Consider the following 20,563-nt stretch of genomic DNA (forward strand, 5'->3'; position numbering starts at 1 on the left):
AGATACTTAAAATGATCATGAAAATTTGAAACAAATGTTAAAGAAATTCAAGTAATGATCCAAAAATTTCAGAAAAGTCATCGATTCAAAAAAATCACTGATTAAAAATATGTTCACGAGTTCCAAAAAATGATCATGAATTTCAAAAAAAATTCCCAAATTTCAAAAAATGTTCATGAGTTACAAAACAATGTTCACGAATACGAAAAATGTTCGTGAAATTTGTAAAAAATGTTCATTAATTGGAAAAATGTTCACAATTTCAAAAAATAAATGTTCGCAAAATTGATTTTTCTCTTTTCAAGATTTCAAAACATGTAAACAATTTCTAAAAAAGTTCACGGACTTGAAAGATGTTCAAAAAATTAAAAATAAGAAGGAAAAGTGAAGTAAAAGAAAATGAAAAACGAATTGGAAAGAACAAAAATGTAGAAAAGCAGAGAAAACCGAAAGAAAAACATAAAAAAATTAAAGAAGGCGGCCTGAACCTTCCCAAAACCAGAAATTTTTGAGGTGGGTCGGCCCAAGCGTCCGTAATGGGGATGCGACTGGCGGCGGCGGCAGGGGGGGGGGGGGTACGCGCTAGGTCGCTATTTGGCTGTGAGGTACGAAAATCATGGACATTCTGTTCGACGGCGGATTCATGGGCTCCTTAATCACACATGGACTTATTTTGGCCCAAACAAAAGAGATATGCTTAACTTGTTCAAAAAAAAATTAATCATCGCAACTTACATACCAGTCACACTACCACAAGTAAAAGGAAAACATAACTTAGTAGTCTAGCACAAATAATTTACAACCCATGCATTACTCTAATCAAAAAATAAATAAATAAAGGGTACCCAACTCTTGCATATTTTGGTGAAAAAAGTAATTATGAAGCAAACACCGGAATGTCAAAGTTCGAGACTGGAGTGCTTGGGCGTCTACGTGGCGACATTTGTGATACCCCAAGACCGCTCAGCAAGGTGGACACACTCAGAGAACCGAAAGCAACCGACGAGGTGATCGATGACCATGCCAGAGGCTTGCATGAAGGAGTAGACAATGACAGGACCAACAAGCCGAAAACCCCGTCGGATTAGGTCCTTGCTCATCCCCTCCGATTTGGGTGTTCGGAGCGGGATGTATTTGTGGTGCTTGTATTTACCCACCATAGGCCGGTGGTTCATGTGCCCCCAGATGTATCCACTGAAAGACCCAAACTCCTTCGCCACCTGCACATGCATACAATGGTTATAAGTTTTTATGCAATACTTCACAATTAAATTTGTTCAGTTTATGTGACACATCCATGGCATCTGCATGTCATTCTTCCCTCATTTCATAGCAAACTTTTCTCGCCCTTGTAATATCTTTGTTAGAACAATTTTGCCAGAAATAAGCACAAAACTTGGTGCACTCGCCTTTCTTATGCACTTAGCGTTCTCCACGATGCACCGCACCCTGCACTCCGCTAGCTTGAGCTCCTTATTGGCGCTGATCACAGCGATGTCATCCTCGTTCATCTTCGCCACCACATTGGGATCGAAGCCCGCAAATGCTTCCCTGGAATCGACAATATTGCCACAATTTTTTAAATCCATTCATGATTCACGGGAAAGGTGGCAACTGCTGCATATGTATTGAGAAACCCAAATGTTCGGAAAGACGCTGCACCTACATGTACATGTCCCTCCTCTTGAGTATCTCTGTCCAGTTGTGGTCTATGAGCATCCCTGACAAGGTGAGCAGCTCGAACAGGCGGCTGCAAATTACAACAGAATATATTTGTAAACAGAATGTTTTTTTTTTTCGATTTTTCAAGATGAACTTTTGCATGCGACAAGCAAAAAAAAAGAGAGAGAGAAGAAATGTGGCAGAGTCATACTCGTCGCTGTAAACGGGAACACCCCAGGATTCGTCGTGGAACTGGACATACGCCTCATCTGCACGGTGGATTTCAGGCAAGTGATCAGTTTGCTGATCTAAATTTTGTCCTTCGTTTGGTCAAATGAATAAAATATATCTTTTCCTTTTGGTTTTTAACTGGATGAATTTAGTTTGCTCGACAGACTAGAGGAGAATGGAGAGGAGTCCCTTTCTGGTGAGCTTATCAACTGAATTTTGTTTTCAAGGCAACAGCGAGCCGGGGCTCAGGACATATCTTAATTTGGTCAAATCAAGAGTTTCCATCAGTAAGTGATGTGGACTTCGCCATCCCTTGAAGGAAAAGGCTGACCCCATTTGCTATCCAAACTTCTTTTCTTCTTGATTTGATTTTTCCTCTAACCTTGTTGTACTAATAAGTTTTTTAGCAGGGTTATTGTACAAATAAGTTGGTGCAAAGCTAATTAACTAAATTTTACTCGTTTTCACCATTCACTTTTCTGATATCATCTGCTCCCCCTTTATAAGAAACCGTTGTTCTTGCACGTGAAAGAATATTCTTTTGAGTATGGTTTCTTAGAGTCTTCCATAGTGGAAAATATATATGCATGAAAATAAACTTATTAGCACTATATATCTTTGCAGGGAAAAATATTACTAGCAAGTAATTAAGCATTTCTCAATCCTCACCACTGTTCTTGGTGATCCAGCTGCATCTGTGCAAGCCCCCGGGCTCACTACACTCAAAATCCTCCTCCTCCTCCGCATCACGGCCGCTCACCTTGTCGTCGTCGTGGCAGTCGTCTCCCCTCCTCTTCTCCAGGGACATGAGCACGTCACCCCACGGGCTGAAAGTGCCGCCGTAGATCAGCGGCACCTTGGGCTCCCAGCTGCTGGAGTTGGAGCTGCTCAGCGACGAGTCGCTCGAGTTCTGCGACAGCGACAGCGACGACAGGGAGAGGCCGGAGCCGCTCCGCCGGACGCCGCCGCCCAGCCCCGGCGGGCATACAAGCATCCTCTGCAGGTACTTGCTCGCGTGGCTCATCGCTTGCAGCTGCAGCTTCCTGTCTATGCTGCCGTTCTTCCTGGCCGAGCCGTGGCGGCTGCGGCTTGGGCTCTTCTCGAAAGCATGCGTCTGCCTGCTGCTGTGGTGTGCCGTGGTGCTCAGCATTGTGAGAACTGCAGTCAAGAATAATGGCGGCTAGATGGAAGCTAATGTTCTTTGTCTGGAGGCAAGATGGGTTTTGAAATGTGTGTGGGGGAGGTGGGGGGTCTATTATAAGGCGGATATCCGGCAGCCAAGTCGTGGAAGTGTTTGAGGTGCCGTGTCCTTAGATAGTTTGGTGGGATATGAGCTTCAATGGTAGCTGCATGAAAGCTTCATCTGAATCTTATTAAAATGTAATGGCTCATAGATTTGGCATTTTGGTGAATCCAAAGTGTTAGTGGTTTGTGATTGGGGATGCATGGTGCATTGGTCCTGTACTTTCGTGGGCTGGTTTTCTCCTGCTCCTCCTTGTCACTCATAGCCCTTTGGGTAACTCATCAGAGGATAATCTGGTGTTTATTGATAAAATAATTTGATGTGCATGATATATTTCCCGAGCCTACTAACCATTTACAAGTCTTCGGGCCACCAAGCCATTGGCGAGGAGTCATGGATGACTAGCCAAGTGCAAATCTCGTTCCAAATCCGGGTGGTGAACCTACGTTGGAATAGAAGGTGAGGAGAATATTCTTACACATGCTTGCAGAGAGGGCAAAGGCCACCCTGCTGATGCAACCGATCAATCGTCCACACACGATTTTAGAGGAATAACCAAGCAAAGAATTTGCATTTCGGCAGAGCCCACATCTTCCAAATCGTAGCAGTCATAGCCTTATAAGACTAAAGGTGAACCCAGCAAATTGCACCATGTCCTCTAAGGACGCTGTATATTCGCCTCTGGAGGCGAGTTTTCAAGTTATTGTGGCATATCTATCTTAGCTGAGTGTAATACCAGAAATCATCTCCCAAAGGGATATGAACTCCTGGATATGAGCCAAGGTTAGCCCCTGCTGGATATCGATCTGATGGACCCAAAATTGTTGTCAAGAGCCTTGTTGAGCAAGCACGCCTTCTTTTCTTGATATCTCGAATATCTTAGGCGCAACGTCTTTGGGTTGAAGGCCATTTAGCCACGGAGATTCCTAGAATTGATCATTTTTACCATCTCCGATGGACACATGCGTGGCCGCCACAAAACGATCTCTGTCACTTTACACTTTGATGTTGCCGCCTTTTGGAACATCTGAAAAGAATTAACTGGGGTGGTAATTTCACATGTAAATACAGAATTGCCAATATTTGCAAGCATATGATTTTCACATTACTATATTTTTCCTTTTTGTCCTTCACCCGGGCTATAGTCTGGTAACTTTGCTGATTTGCAAATAACCAAATCGGTGTCTTGAAAAATACAGTAGAAGGCAGGGAACGTTGAGAGCCAGGTATCTTCTTGCCAGGTTTGGTGAAACATCCAGACGATTCAAAGATTACATGTGGCTACCTTCCCTCTGCTTCTCTTTTTCATTGCTCACCTTTTCCGTAGTTCTACTTGGACGAGAGATCCATCGCCAACTGCAATACTCTTTCCAACAGACAGTTCCCTGTTATTTTAGTCACCAACAATTGGAGGTAGTTTAAGCATAGTACATTTGCTACAGTTCTTCCTGAATTGCAAGGCTAATATCATCCTGCTTTTCTTTGTCACCGAACAGCCTTTTTGATGGTTATTAATTTCGTAGACATCGTAACAAACACCTGCCTAGTTTATGGATCATGCAAATACTAGAGCCTCTTGATAGTTTAGCCACTAGAAAATAGTGATGGTTTAAACATCAGCTGCATCGTAGATTTGTTTCATTTGGACATCCAGCATGTGTTCGGCTCCGTGGCCAATATTATCCTACTTGTCTTTGTCATAGATCACCCGCTCATTTTTGTTGTTCTGTTAAAAGCCAAATCATTTCTGTAATTCCAAGTTGCCCACAACAAAGCACATACTCCGACACGAATGTGTCTAACTGTTTCGGACTTTATCCCAACGAGCCACGTTCCAAATAACGTACTGACCGAATTCGGAGTAATGTTAAAGGCAATATGCACCGCGTGCCACAACACTCTTGCCAACGGGCAGTCAAAGAAGAGGTGCTTGATAGTTTCGCCCCGATCACAAAAAATACACCTAGTAGATCCTGTCCAGTTGCGCTTAACCAAATTATCGTTTGTTAAAATGACTTGTTTATGTACAAACCACATAAACACTTTAATTTTCAAAGGAACTTTGACTTTCCAAACCTCTTTGGAACTAGGAATGACACTAGAGTTAATGATATCGATATACATCGACTTAACTGTGAACTCTCCAGACCTAGTAAGCTTCCAACACAACTGATCGGGCTGATGAGATAGCTGAACCTCCATCAGTCTTCTCACCAAATGAAGCCATGCTTACCACCGTTCACCAATAAGCGCCCTCCTAAACTGAATATTAAGGGAAATGGATTGCATAGTTGTTGCAACAAGAGCATCACGTCGTTGAACAATACGATACAGGGACGGATACTAAAGCGCCAACAGCGTTTCACCAAGCCAGGTATCCTCCCAGAAGCGAGTGGTGTTTCCATTGCCGACTATAAACTTTGTTCTATTAAAGAAGACATCTTTGACTCTCATAAGCCCCTTCCAAAACGGTGAGTCCGACGGTCTCATTGTCGCCTGGGACAACATCTTGGACTGCAGATACTTAGTACGTAGAATTTGTGCCCACGTGGCTTCAGCCTCAACTGATAGTTTATACAGCCACTTACTAAGAAGACACCTGTTCTTGACTTCAAGATTCTCAATACCAAGGCCCCCCTGGTCCTTTGGTCTACAGATGATATCCCATTTGGTGAGTCGATATTTTCTTTTTAGATCATCACTCTGCCAGAAGAACCGGGATCGATAGAAGTCCAGCCTTTTCCTAACACCATGGGACTTCGAAGAAAGATAAGAGAAACATAGGCATACTCGTGAGAACCGAATTAATAAGAATCAGCCGGCCTCCATATGACATGAGTTTGCCCTTCCAGCAACTCAGTTTCTTCTCAAACCGGTCCTCGATGCATTTCCATTCTCTGTTTGTCAGCTTACGATGGTGAATGGGTGTACCTAAGTAGGTGAAAGGTAATGCCCCCAATTCGCATCTAAACAATTGCCTATAAGCCTCTTGTTCCTCATTGGCTCTACCAAAGCAGAACAATTCGCTTTTATGAAAATTGATCTTTAATCCGGTTAATTGTTCAAATAAGCATAACACCAGCTTCATATTTCTCGCTTTTGCCAAGTCGTGCTCCATGAAGATGATTGTATCATCAGCGTACTGCAGGATGGACACACCACCATCAACTAGATGAGGCACCAAGCCACCCACCTGACCGGCCTCCTTTGCCCTTCCTATCAGAATTGCCAACATGTCAACCACAATGTTGAACAAAATAGGAGACATTGGATCACCTTGTCTGAGGCCCTTGTGTGTCTGGAAATAATGACCTATGTCATCATTCACTTTAAATCCAACACTCCCTTTTTGCGTGAAAGATTCTACCTGGCGTTGCCAAGCCTCATCAAAACCCTTCATGCGTAAGGCCTGTTGAAGGAAAGGCCATTTGACTTTATCGTATGCTTTCTCGAAATCCACCTTGAAAACAACTCCATCAAGTTTTTTCATGTGAATCTCGTGGAGCGTTTCATGCAGGACCACAACCCCTTCGAGGATGTCCCTGTCCGGCATGAAAGCAGTTTGGGTAGGCTGCACCACAGCATGTGCGATCTGTATGAGCCTATTAGTCCCGACCTTGGTAAATATTTTGAAACTAACATTAAGAAGACAAATGGGCCTGAATTGCTCAATTCTCACAGCCTCTATTTTCTTCGGAAGCAGGGTTATCATTCCAAAGTTTAGTTGAAAAAGCTGAAGATGTCCAGAGAAAAGGTCATTGAACAAAGGTAACAGATCCCCCTTAACAACATGCCAGCACTTCTTATAAAACTCAGCCGGAAAACCATCCGGCCCGGGAGCCTTATTATTTTTCATCTGTGAAATGGCCTCAAATACTTCTTTCTCAGTAAAAGGAGCAGCCAAAATATCATTCTCCACTGCAGTTAGTTGAGGAACATCCTCAATCCTGGACTCATCCAGAGACACACAGTTATCCTCTGGAGGTCCAAACAACTGCTTGTAATACTCGGTAATGTATAATCTTAGTTGCTCCTGACCTAAAATCGTTCCTTCATCTTGTTCAAGCTGAAAGATCCTCTTCTTTCTGTGTTTACCATTAGCGATCATGTGAAAGAATTGAGTGTTTGCGTCCCCCTGGACTACTCGTCGGACCTTGGCCCGCAACGCCTACTTCAATTCCTCTTCACGAAGAAGCTCTTTCAGTCTCATCTCCACGTCAACTTTGGCATGAAGCTCCGAGGCCGGCAGAACCGTGGTTTCTGCTTTTACATCTAAGGACTGAATAAGGGATAGGAGCCGTTCCTTTTCGACCTTATAAATCCCGCTAAGATGCTTAGCCCATCCACGCAGGAAACTTCTCAAGTGCCTGATCTTATTATGCCAGTGCTCAAGCGCAGTCCTACCTCCTGCCTCCTTAGCCATTCTCTGGCCACGATATCGAAGAAGCCGTCTCGTTCAAACCAAGCAAGCTTGAACAAAAACGATTTTTTGTTTCCCAAGTGGGTGGCCTCCCCAGAGTCCAGAAATAAAGGTGTGTGGTTAGAAATTCCACGGGATAGAGCCTGAACTGTTACAAAGGGAAACTTCTGTTCCCATTCGACGCTAGCCAACACTTGATCCAACTTTTCAAACATCGGATTTGGCAACGCGTTAGCCCAGGTGAATTTTCTTCCCGAAAGCTCAATCTCTCTCAGATCCAAGCTTTCAATGATAGTATTAAACATGAACGACCATCTGCCGTCAAAGTTATCATTGTTCTTCTCCTCACCCCTTCTAATGATGTTGAAATCACCTCCCACCAGGATAGGAAGCTGCTCAGAGCCGCAAATCCTAACTAGATCAGCCAAGAACTCGGGTTTGAGTTCGGGCTGTGCGGCACCATAAACCGCCACCAGAGCCCAATTGAACCCATCAGCCTTCGACCGCACCCGAAACTTAACTGAGAAATCACCCATAACTACATTGCGAACCTCGAGCAAATCGCACCTAACTCCGAGTAAGATCCCACTCGATCTCCCTCTCGGTGGCAGATAGTGCCGGTCAAAATCAATACCTCCCGACAAAGTATTAAGAAATTGTGGTGCAAAATTATCTCTACCAGTTTCCGACAAAGCAATAAAATCTAACCTATTCTCGAGAGACGCCTCTGCAAGAAACCTTCTTTTAGCCAAGTCTTTCAGACCTCTGCTATTCCAAAAGATTCCTTTCATAATTCATCATGGAATTTTTTTGCCGTACGGATCCTAGCACTCCTACGCACTGCGGACACCGGGTAAACCTTCTGCTTCCATTAGCGTTTAGAAATGTTCTGACTCTCCAGCCGGTCCTCATAACCAGTCTCAGAAGGTCTAACCACGACATTCTCAGAAGTATCATCCTCCCCCTCCGACTCAGGTAGTAGAGGTATAAGATCCACACAAAAATTATCGAGCACCCTGACCCCCAAAGCATCAAAGTCGGAATCACTCATGGGCTTAACCGCTGTTAAGTTTAGAATCATCTCCAAAGCCCAGTCGGCCTCTAAATCCAGGAGATCAGTAACATAATTTGAAATTTCAATCATTACTACCTAGTGAAACTCCTAATTGATTTGCATTATTAATAATCTTATTATCAGAAAAATGCAAAATGGAATTAGAGGTATTAACCGACATACCAGTAGTGACCTGAACGTCACGAAGCTTGGCCGCCCTCATGGCGCACCTCTGCTGAATGTCGTCAACCTCCGGATGATTCTGGAGACGGCAGCTCAACCGTCGTCCCTCAGAAACCGGATCCGGAATCCCACCAAATGCAATAACCTCCTCCCGAGGATACGGCAGCGCACCGGGGGAGGGGAGTGCATGGGCCACCTGCCCGAACTCCCCACCCAGAACTGGAGTGGCGGCCACCTTAGGCGCCCAAGTGAAGATGGCACCGAGGCCACCTGCCCCGCGCCCCCTCCCGACGGCGAAGCCGCCACCTGCGGCTCCGACAACGCGATGGGAGAAGAGGATTCCGAGGCCACCTGCCCCGAACCCCCTCCCAAAGGTAAGACCGGCACCGCCGTGACCTCGTCCACCACGGCAGGAGAATAGGACACGGGGGCCACCTGCCCCGAGCCCTCCTCAAAAAATGGCTCCGCCCCATGCAGCACCTGCACCTCGATAGGAGAAGAGAGAACTGAGACCGCCTGCCCCGGGTCCCCTCCCGTAGAAAAAACCTCCACCATCGGAACCTCATCCTGAGGAGAGACAATGTGCTGAGCACGTGAGGGAGTGGCCGCCTGCCTAACCTCCTCCTCCTCACCCCTGACCGAGATCAGCGAGGCCCCAGGATTGGGGCTCATAACATCCTCAAAAACCAAAGCAGGCAGCGCGAGCTCAAAAGCCTCCTCAGACTCCACCCGATCACTCCAAAGTCTCGGGGGTGCAGAAGCAGGCTCGAAAGATCCAAATCTCAGAGAAGTCGTAGGCACCGAGGAGGGTGGAACCGTCCCATCCCCCGTCGTCGGAGCCACGGACCCCGGTCCCTTGGACAACTCTCGTCCAATATCATCGGCCGGTGTCTCCTTCACTCCCGCGATGTCATCTCCCTCGTGCATATCCACATCAGTCTCGTTGGCCGCCTCGGCGAACAGGCTCTCATCCTCAAACTCAATCATAAGGCTATAAATCTGGCCATGGTATGTCCACTTGACGACCTTAGGCACGTACTCAATGTCCAAAATACTAATCATAAGACGAGCTACCCCGTGAGCTCTGGTGAAAGCCATATCCACCCTCTCAGTCTTCCCCACCATAATGCCCAAGCTAGCCACGACCCTAGCATCTTGCATTGGCTTCAAGGGAGCCCCGGAGAAACGCAGCCACACCTGAGTAAGCGGCTTACCCTGAGGCTCCACCTACTTCCACTCATGGAACTCGAGAATACAACCTATAGCCGACACTTTACACATCCCAAAACTTCGAAGCCTCTGCAAATCGTCCACCGAAGGGAACTCGACCCTAAACAACTTATCCGCGAGACTGACGAGATCCCACTGGAAGTCCCTAGGGGCTAACTCCCGGAGCCTCTGCACAATCTGCACCTCAGAGACCTCTCCGTTGGTCACTTTGACAATCCCTGTGGTCATGCTCTGGGTCTCGTCAGGAACCTCCCTCTCAATAGGAGACTCAAAGAACGTGAGCTCAGCACAATAGACTCCATACATCATAAGAGACGGTGCCTGATCTCGCAGAAGCGGACATTCCCCCGAGTCATGTGCCGGCTTGCCACAAGTATCACATAACTCAGCCATGCACTCAACAATGAAATGGCCCTTCTCGCCACAACGATAGCATAACATCTTCTCCTTCTTGCGCGCCCACTTGGACGCCCTATCTGAATCAGCCCTGTCTGACACCTCCACGGACACATTACCTATAGTCTCAGTCTCAGGAACCTCAACATTAGCGAGAGCCGTCACTACTTCCATAGCCTGGCCGGACAACACCTACTCCTCGACCGCCCCGCCAGCGGTCGTCTGCTCGACAACACTGGTCGGAGGAGGTTCTCGTGGACGGAACCGGACACCTCTACCGCCTCGACCACCACGATGACCGCGGAAACCACCCCGCTGCCGATATCCCGGGCCAGATGCCCCCTCAACAAAACCACCCGTAGGACCTAGAAACGGCCTCTCTGCCGAACCGTCGCTCTGCCAAGCATATCCATGACCTCCACCCGTGGACAAAGAGCCTCGGTGTTGACCAACTCCATAAGCATTGAAACCGTCATCTCCCCATTGACCTCGGGGCACAGCCGAAGCACCTCCAACGGTGCTGGTTTGCGGCGGCGGTACCTGCGGCAACACCGGCGAATGCCGATTCTGCGACGGCCAGGTGACGACGTGAGGTGGCTGGGCCGCCCGAGGCTGACCCGTCGTCCCCCTGGCATGTTGGTTTTGGCCAAGTGATTAGTTTGTTGACCTAACTTTTGGTCCTTGTAACTTTCCGGCTGTCTTCGACAAGGTCAGATCGGCTCTAGTATCTGAGCGGCCGCAGCACTGCGTCGGCGGTTCGTTCTGATGACAGCAGCGGTCATTCGGTGATCCAGGGACCTTGATGTTGTTTTTATTATGTTTGGGGTGCTTCGTACTTCTGATAAACCTTTATAATACATTGATTTATTTTCACAAAAAACTTGTGTCCTTCATTTATTTAGTCAAAATCATAAAACATATATTGCCCTTTTTTTAGCTGATTGATTTTAGTTTGCTCAACAGACTACAGCGGACTGGAGAGGATTCCCTTTCTGGTGAACTTAGCAAGTCAGGGCTTAGGACATATATTAACTTGGTCAAATGAAAGAGTTTCATGAGTAGGTGATGCGGACTTCGCCATCCCTTAAAGGAAAAGACTGACCCCATTTAGTATCCAAACTTCTTTTCTTCTTGATTTGATTTTTCTGCCAACCTTATTGCACTTAATAAGTATTTTTGACAGGGTTATTGTACTACGAATTAACTAAATTGTAATATTCACTTGTCTGATATCCTCTTCTTCCACTGTATAAGAAACCAATTGCGTCGTAAAAGGATACGTATTATTTTGACTGTTATTAAGTTGCAGCCGACAAAGCCACTCTGCCCCGGCGTTGCTGATCGCTTGTAGCTGCAGTTTCCTGTCTATGCTGCCGTTCGTCCTGGCAGAGCCGTGGTGGCTGTGTAGTGCCATGGTGCTCAACATTGTGAGAGCGGTGGCTAGATGCAAAGCTAATGTTTCTTTTTCTGTAGGCAAGATGCGTTTTGAAATGTGTGTGCGTCGGTGGTGGGGGGGTCTATTATGAGGAAGAGATGCCTGCCGCGGTGGCTGCAGCTGAGGCGTCGAATAGTTTGAGGTGCTGCGTCCTTAGAACGTTTGGTGGGATATGGGCTTCAGTGGTAGCTGCATGAAAGCTTCGTCTGGATCTTATTAAAATGTAATGGCTCTCATGCCTTTGGTATTTTAGTGAATCGAAAGTGATAGTGGTTTGAGCTTGGGGATACGTGGTGCATTGGTCCTGGGATTTCTTTGCTGGTCTCCTGCTCCTCCTTGTCACTGATAGCCTTTTGGGTAACTCAGTAGAGGATAATCTGCGGTGTTATTATTGATAAAAGAACGTTGATGGTTCAAATGTAGGCTCGGCAGTTTTACATGATATATTTCCAGAGTCTGCTAACTGCTTACAAGTAAAATTCCCAATTTCACTTTAGACTTGGATGTCGCCGCCTTTTGTAATGTCTCAAAAACTATTAACTAGGAGGTAATTTCACAAGTTAATGCAGAATTGTCAGTGCTTGCAAGCATAGGATATCCCTTCTTGCTCTTTGAATCCATGGTTGATTTTCTGTCTTCTTCTTTTCTTGTCTTTCGCCCGGGCCATAGTCGGGTAACTTTGCTGATTTGCAAATAGCTTGTTGAAAAATAGAAGGCATGGAACATTGAGAGTCATGTATATTCTTCACAGGTTTGGTGAATGATCCAGATGATTCAAAGATTACATGTGGCTAGCTTCACTCTGCTTTTCTTTTTCATTATTCACCTTTCCCGCAGTTCTACTTGGATGAGAGATCCTGAGCTAACTGCAATACTCTTTCCAACAGATTGTACCCTGTTATTTTAGTCACCAAGAATAGGAGGTAGTTCAAGCATAGGACATTTGGTACATTCTTCCTGCTTCGTATGGCTGTTATCATCCTACTTTTCTTTGTCACCAATCAGACTTTTAGGTGGTTAATTTCATGGACATCATAAAAAAAACACTTGCCTAGTTTATGGATCATGCAAAACTAGAGCCTCTTGATAGTTTAGCCACTAGAAAATACTGATGGTTTAAACATCAACTACCTGATAGATTTGCTTCATTTGAATATCAACTTTGCATCGGCAGCATGTGTTCGGCTCCAATGCCCATGTTATCACACTCGTCTTTGTCATAGATCACTCGCCCATATGCACAAATTTCCAATAACATTGGATAGTTCCTACGAGAGGGCGATGCCAGCACTGAATTCTTCTACAGGCACGCGAGGCAAACACCGCGGAAGAATATGATTACCGCCCTAAGAAAGGACGGGCAACTGATCACGGGCCATGATCAAATGGCTGTTGAAGTGGATGCCTACTATGAGAACTTGTTGGGTCATGTGGAGGCTCGAGGCGCAACCCTGCGGCTTCAGGACCTGGGGCTGCCGACGCGGGATTTATCTCACCTGGAGCTGCCGTTCACGGAAGAGGGGGTGGAAAAGGTGGTTAAGTCCTTGCCACCGGACAAGTCGCCGGGTCCGGATGGCTTCACCAACAGGTTCTTCGCTAGCTGCTAGAGCATCATAAAGTTGGACTTAATGAGGGCTTTGATGTGTTTTATCGTGGTGACACTCGGGGCATGCCTGCCATCAACAAAGCCCTAGTTTCTTTGCTGCCAAAGTTTGATGGCGCGGATGAGCTGCGTGATTTTAGACCGGCCAGCATGGTTCACGGAGTCATTAAGATTTTCGACAAAATACTGGCAACCAGGTTGGTGGATGACCTCCCGTTCTTGGTAGGCAAACACCAAAGTGCCTTTGTCAAGGGAAGGTATTTGCATGATAACTTCATGCTAGTGCAAGGAACTGCCCGACGCCTCCACGCTCTGCGAGATCCCGCGGTGCTCCTCAAGTTGGACATCTCAAAAGCATTTGATTCTGTTAAGTGGCCGTTCTTGTTGGAGGTTATGCATACTATGGGCTTTGGCCGAAGGTAGATAGGATGGATTTGCGGATTGCTTGCTACTTCATCCACGCGGATCATGCTAAATGGGGTGCCGGGTATGCCCATCTACAACAAATGTGGTCTACGGCAAGGCAACCCAATTTCACCCATGCTCCTCCTGCTGGTCATGGAGCCGCTGCACCGCCTCTTTCAGCGTGCTTCAGAGATGCAACTGCTCACGCCTTTAGCTCCTTCAGGCCTGCGGACTAGAATCTCCATGTTTGCGGACGACGTCATGCTCTTCCTCAAGCCCCATCGGACGGACCTGCGGGCATGCTCTTTGATCCTAGACATTTTTACTACTGCCTCGGGGCTCCGCGTCAATCTGACGAAAAGCGCGGCGCTCCCGATCAGATGCTCGCAGGCCCAGATGGATATGGTCACCAACATCCTTCACTGCTCCATTGGGAGGTTCCTGATGAGGTACCTAGGCCTCCCGTTGACCATCCGCCGGCAGTCCGCGGCGCAGTTCCAAGGACTTGTCGATCACATCGCGGCAAGCCTGCCCACATGGCGTGCATCAGCTCTGCCGAAGAGCGGCCGGCTGCTCCTCGTCAAGTCTGTCCTGTCGATGATGCCAATCCATGCGATGTTGGCGTTCGAGCTTCCGGCCAAGACGATAAAGGCTATCAACAAAATCCTACGAGGTTTCCTCTGGTGTGGCAAAACCGAAGCGAATGGGGGCAACTGTGCGGTGGCATGGCCGGTGGTTTGTACCCCTAGGTGGGCTGGTGGCCTGGGCGTGCCGGATATACAGTGGATGAACATGGCCATGCAGGCCAGGTGGCCGTGGCTAGCTCGGACCGACAGCTCGAGGCCATGGAGCGAGTTCACGATGCCAATACCTAAAGAAGCTACACATTTATGCAATGCGGCAATGCACACGACGATTGGTGATGGCAGGGATGCTTTGTTTTGGGAGGACAGGTGGCTGGATGGCCTTAGGATCGAGGAAATTGCCCCAAACATCCACTCCCGCATCCCTAAGTGCAGCCGGAAGCGGCTTCATGTCAATGAGGCGATAACAAGCGGATCCTGGGCACACGAGGTTGGCCCTGACATGGACGGGCCACCGATTAGGGAATTCATGGAGTTGTGGACTCGTGTTGACGCGGTGCAACTCCGGGAGGGAGTGCCGGATGCGATCACCTGGGCATGGGAGCGCAATGGGAGGTATTCTGCCCGCTCAGCGTATGCGGCCAAGTTCATGGGTCGAGAGGTAGTCCCGACGGTCACGGTGACATGGAAGAACCGTGCCCCCCCCTGCAATGCCGTTTCTTCCTATGGCTTGCTGTTCGCAACCGATGCTGGACCTCCGATCGTTTGGCCAGGAGGGGCCTGCCGCACCAGGACACTTGCCCACTTTCCGGCCAGGAGGAGGAAATGATGAACCATATCATGCTACAACAATGGCTCTCTCCTCCCCTCCCTCGCTCCCTCCCCGCGGGACGCTGTCGGCTTGCGGTTCCCCCTCGTCCCCGGCGTCCAAGTCAGATTCGCCCCCCTGCTCCCTTCTCCCCTCGTGCTCCTCTTCGGGCTATCCGCCGGCGGCGGGGCCCGAACCCCTCCCACCTGCGTTCCCCCCTCCCTGTCCAGTGGCCCTGGCAGCGCCACGGGCCAACAAGTTCTGGGCCCTTGATTCCGACGACTCTGGCTCCGATTCTGATCCTGAGACTCCCCCTCCTCCTCGCTCGGCATCGGTGGTTGGGTTGCCTGCGTTATTGGTGGCGGGCCGTCGGCACAAGTTTGCTCCGGGGGGTCGGGGCCGGCTGTGTGCGCTTGATGCGGGCCCGGATGGATGGCATCGTGTTGGCCGTGGGCGCCGGCGCGCCGCTCCCTGGGCGGCGGATCCTTCTTTGGTGAGCCCGGGGGTGGACGCCATGGCCTCACCCGTCTCATCCTCCTCGGTGGCGGTGCCTTCTGGTTCGTCGCCATCCAGGTGCCTCCCTTCCACGTCGTCGGCGACGCCGGCGCAAACCCTAGATCTGGGATCGGGTCTTGCGTTGGTGCCCCGGTCCGTGGGCCGGGTCCCTCTGGTCGGTGACGGGCCGTGTGGGCCTGTGTCGGCCCCTTCACTGGATTCCACGACTGATTCCCCCCCCCTCGTGTCTGAGTCTGATGGGCCTAGGCCAGCCCAGTTGAGTCCGCCTGCCCCTTCGGCCCTTTCGACAGAGCCCGGCCTGGCTGGCTCCGGCTATTTATGGGTCCGGAAGGGGTCGGTTCCCCCTTTTCTAGGGTTTCCTGCCTCCGCTGCTGATCTGCGACGGCGCCGTTTCCCTATCCGCCGCTTTGTCAGATCCAAGCCTCCCCTCCCCTCCTCCTCCCCTTCTCGTCGGTGGTGGCGATGGACCGCTCCCATGGGTCCTCCAGCGACGCTATCTCCGGCCTCAAGCGGGGGCGGGACGGCTCTGGCGACGCCGCTGCGGATCTGGAGTTTGAGGCGTCGCTCCGCGCCAAGCTCCAGGCTTCGCGGTCGGAGGCGGGTGCCGCTTCGCCGCGTGCGTCTGGTTCCGGGCCGGTGCTTTCTCCGTCCTTGGCGCCCGCAGCTCCGGTGCATGTGGTCGACCCTTGGGAACAGGCGGCGCGGGGGAGCCGGGCGGGATCTTCGGGCCCCTCCTCGTCTCCTTCCTCGCTTGCTCCCATGGGTGGGCCGCCGCGGGCGCCGGCGGCGGGCGGCGGTGGGCCGTCCCGCTTCGTTCCTCGTGGTGGCTCTGGGGCCCCGGCCCGGCGTCCGGTTGGCCCTGCGGCGGGACGTGGTGCTGACGCGGGTGCCGTCGGTGGTTCTTCTGGAGATGGCATCCTCCCTCCGCCGCCTTCTCGTGGTGCGAACCGTAACTCCTCTCACTCCCAGGTTTCTAATCCCATCTTCACCTGCTTCGCGTGTCATCGCCCTGGCCATTTCCAGTCTCGGTGCGAGAACCCTCCTTTCTGTCTCATCTGTAGGGAGGATGGACACCTAACGGTGGACTGTCAGAGTAGGATCAAGCCCCCCTCCTTCGTCCATTTTGGGATTGGCCTCCCGGGTTGCTCTTTTTTTGCCATGGACAAGGAAGTCCCCGCAGCTGCTCCCATTCCCTCCCTGTCCAACGTGGGTGTCATTACTGTCCAAGACAAGCGTATCTCTTTACAAGCCCTCTTGGATGAACTTCATATGTGGGATGAAGGGGGTTGGGACTGGCAGATCCGGCAGCTTTCTGATTTCGAGTTTGCGGCCACTTTCCCCTCTAAAGAGAGTCTTCGCATGATGTCTTCCTGTACCAGTTTTACTCTCCCTGTGAATCAACTTGTTGTATCGGTCAAAGCGGCTTCCAACGGATCCAAGACCATATCTCCTCTGTCTGATGTCTGGGTGCTCGTTGATGATGTGCCTCCCAGCTTGCGCACCGCGTCCTTCTTGATGGCTTTTGGGGTGCTTATCGGGAAACCTATTGAGGTCGATCTTGCTTCGCTGTCGGTTCTAGGTCCTGCCCGCCTTCGTGTGTGGTGTGTTGATCCGATCTGCATCCGTGGTTCCGTTGATGTCTTCCCGGCGGCTGGTGGCTTTCGTCTTTGAGTTCGGGTGGAAGGTGCTCCTGGTGCGGTCGCTCCTCCTCCCCCCTCCTCCCCCGGCCTCGGGTGACGATGACAAGAGCCGGGAGGGTGGGGGGGGGGGGTCCTAAGGACTCGCTGAATGGCACGGATCCCCGATTCACCCAGTCTGCGTGGGATGGGCTTTCTCCTGCTGAGCAGGAGCTGATGAAGGACTGTGCTCCGGCTCCGGCGGGTGGTGGGGTTCAGGGCTCGGTGCCTGGTACGGTGGCTGGTCCTGCGGCCGCGGCTGATTCGAAGGGCACCCCCTTGTCGGGGGCGTGCTCCAACATGCCCGTGCGCCCCACCTCCCCCTCGCTGTCCGGCATTGAAGATCTACCTCCAGTGGGACCTTCGGCGGCCAAGAAAAGGAAGAAGTCCTCAGTGAAGAAGTTGTCCACGAAGAGCCGGGCCCCGGGGGACTCCAGGCAGTCGGCGGCTGGGCTCTGCCGCCGTCTGGAGGCGGACCTGGGGGCGGCTTCGGGCCCTTCTTCGGCGGCGGCTTCCCCTGGTCGGGCCCCTCCGGTCCCTGTGCGCTCTCCTGCCTCGACCGCTCGCAAGAGTGGCCGCGCCTCCAACAGTGGCGAGCGCGTGGTGGATCGGGCGGCTCGGCGTGCGGCGGCGCGTGATCTTCCCCCCTCAGGTTTGGATTCACCCTCATCTCCTTCCCCCCCTTTGGCTCAGTCTCCTGTTAGGCTTGTTTTACCCTCTCATTCCGATGAACATCTCCTTTCGATATTAGCTGATGTTGGGATATGTCTAGACGCTAGCGTGGGTTCTCCCTCCTCTCTGTTGCAGTTGATTCGTGCTAATGAATGTGCTCAGGCTGATATCGCCAAGGCCAAGGAGGCCGGGACTGGGATGGATGCCCCTCTGGTTGTGGCCGGAGGGGAACCGGGCGAGGTTGCTAGGGGGCAGCTGTCTCCGGTGCAGAAGCGCGGGGCCGGGAAACGTGCTAAAACCTGCAAGGCTCCGTGCAGGTCGAGCTTGAGAATTAAAAACCTTTCCCTAAGATGAAGGCCCTGTTTTGGAACATTAGAGGGTTCTGCGCTAGGGGGCGCAGAGACCAACTGAAGGACTTAATGCGCGCTGAAAGAATTGATTTTATCGGGCTTGTTGAGACTCTTAAACCCTCCTTTTCTCCTTCTAAACTATCGGCGATTGCTGGGATTGATAGATTTAGGTGGAATTTCGTGGCCTCTGTTGGTTAGTCCGGCGGCTTTCTTCTGGGCACCAATAATGTCACCTTTGATTTTGTGGCTTTCGACCATGGTATATATTGGGCTAGTATGGTAGTTTCCCTACGTTCTAATAACACCCTCCTTGAACTTATGGTAGTATATGGTCCGGCTGATCATTCCTTGTCACAAATTTTCTTGGATGAGATTTTTACTAAAATTGATGCCTGCCAACTGCCACTCCTGATTGGGGGTGATTTTAACCTGCTTCGGTATCCTTCTGATAAGAGTTCTGTCAATTTCTCCTGGGTGCGGGCCGAGGCTTTTAATGCTTTCATCAGGGACACGGCTATCCGTGAGATCCCGAGGGTTGGGGCCCGCTACACTTGGACCAACCGACAGACTTGTCCTATTCGCTCGGTTCTTGATAGAGTTTTTATCTGCCCTGCTTGGAATGGCCTTTTTCCTCGCTGCTCACTTCGGGCCCTCCCCATCGTCAGGTCCGATCACGCTCCTCTCATCCTTGACGATGGTCTCTGCCCCAATGGCTGCCAAAGATTTCAATTTGACGCGTCCTGGCTTTTAGTGGAAGGGTTCCCTGATATGCTGGCTCAGAAGATCTTGGGCTTTCTTACCTCCCCCCATCATTCATTTGGCCCTATGGATGACTGGCATTACGTTTCTTACTCCCTACGCAAGTTCCTTAGAGGATGGGCCAAGAACCACTTTGCTGAGTCGAGGCGCGACAAATCTAGGTTGAGTGCTCAAATTAGTGCCCTCGACTCCCGTGCGGACAACGGTGGGCTCTCGGCTACTGAGTGGCAAGTTCGCTATGGCCTTGAGAAGGAGCTTCTGGCTATTCATCGCCAAGAGGAAGTGTATTGGAAGCAAAGGGGTACGATTAATTGGACTCTTAAGGGTGATTCTCCCACGGCTTACTTTTTCGCCATTGCGAATGGCAGACGGCGTAGATGTTTGATTAACAGCCTCATTATTGATGGTGTTAGGGTCTCTGAACCGCCGGTCATTCTTCGTCATGTAGTTCGGTTCTTCTCTAACCTGCTTTCGGCTAAACCAGACCTCGGATTCGCGCTAGCCCCGGGCTTCTGGGCTCCCCTTGATAGGATTTCTCACGCTAATAATGAGCTTCTATTGATTCCCCCTTCTGAGGAGGAAATTTTTGATACTATTCGGACGGCTAATTCTAATGCGGCTTCAGGCCCTGATGGTTTCTCCATTCCGTTCTTTCGACAATTCTGGCCCCAACTAAAAGGTCTAATTTCTGCTGTCATCCAAGGGTATTGGCTGGGATCGGTTGACATTTCTAGACTTAACTATGCGGTTCTCTCCCTCATCCCTAAGGTCAAGGGTGCGGATATGATTTCTCAATTTAGGCCGATTGCTTTAATCAACAACTTCGCAAAGATGCCTGCAAAGGGCATGGCCACTAGGCTATCTCCCATTGCACATCGGACCATTAGCCCTTTCCAGTCTGCTTTCATCAAAGGGAGGTTCATTTTGGACGGGGTACTTTGTTTACATGAGATTGTTCATGACTTACGGTTGCGAGGGACCAAGGCTGTGGTTCTCAAACTTGACTTCGAAAAGGCCTACGACTCGGTTAGCTGGAAATTCCTTCGGCAAGTTCTTTTGGCTAAGGGCTTTGAGGGGCCTGTTATGCAGCGCTTGATGCAATTGGTTTCTGGGGGGCACACGGCTGTGGCTGTCAATGGCCAAATTAGCCAGTTTTTTGCTAATGGCAGGGGCCTCAGGCAAGGGGATCCAGCGTCCCCTTTACTCTTCAACTTTGTGTCTGATGCTCTATCTCGCATTCTCTCTCGAGCTGCCTTGGCTGGTCATATCACTCCGGTGAGCTCTCATCTCATCCCTAATGGCATCTCTCATCTCCAATATGCGGATGATACTATAA

The 20,563-nt window shown here is 50.1% G+C and overlaps 1 protein-coding gene across 1 annotated transcript; it reads right to left on the minus strand.

Moving 5' to 3' along the window:
* Positions 1-668: 668 nt before the first annotated feature.
* LOC119277495 (DNA-3-methyladenine glycosylase-like) lies at positions 669-3,113 on the minus strand. The gene is made up of 5 exons (XM_037558782.1): positions 2,563-3,113; positions 1,874-1,931; positions 1,667-1,750; positions 1,410-1,551; positions 669-1,220 (listed from the first exon to the last, which is right to left on the minus strand). Exons 1-5 carry the CDS (start codon positions 3,041-3,043, stop codon positions 930-932), a joined length of 1,056 nt encoding a protein of 351 aa, XP_037414679.1. The 5' UTR covers positions 3,044-3,113; the 3' UTR covers positions 669-929.
* Between the last annotated feature and the right edge of the window lie 17,450 nt (positions 3,114-20,563).

Source organism: Triticum dicoccoides, chromosome 3B (assembly GCF_002162155.2).
Source record: "Triticum dicoccoides isolate Atlit2015 ecotype Zavitan chromosome 3B, WEW_v2.0, whole genome shotgun sequence".
In the NCBI taxonomy this organism is placed as follows: domain Eukaryota; kingdom Viridiplantae; phylum Streptophyta; class Magnoliopsida; order Poales; family Poaceae; genus Triticum; species Triticum dicoccoides.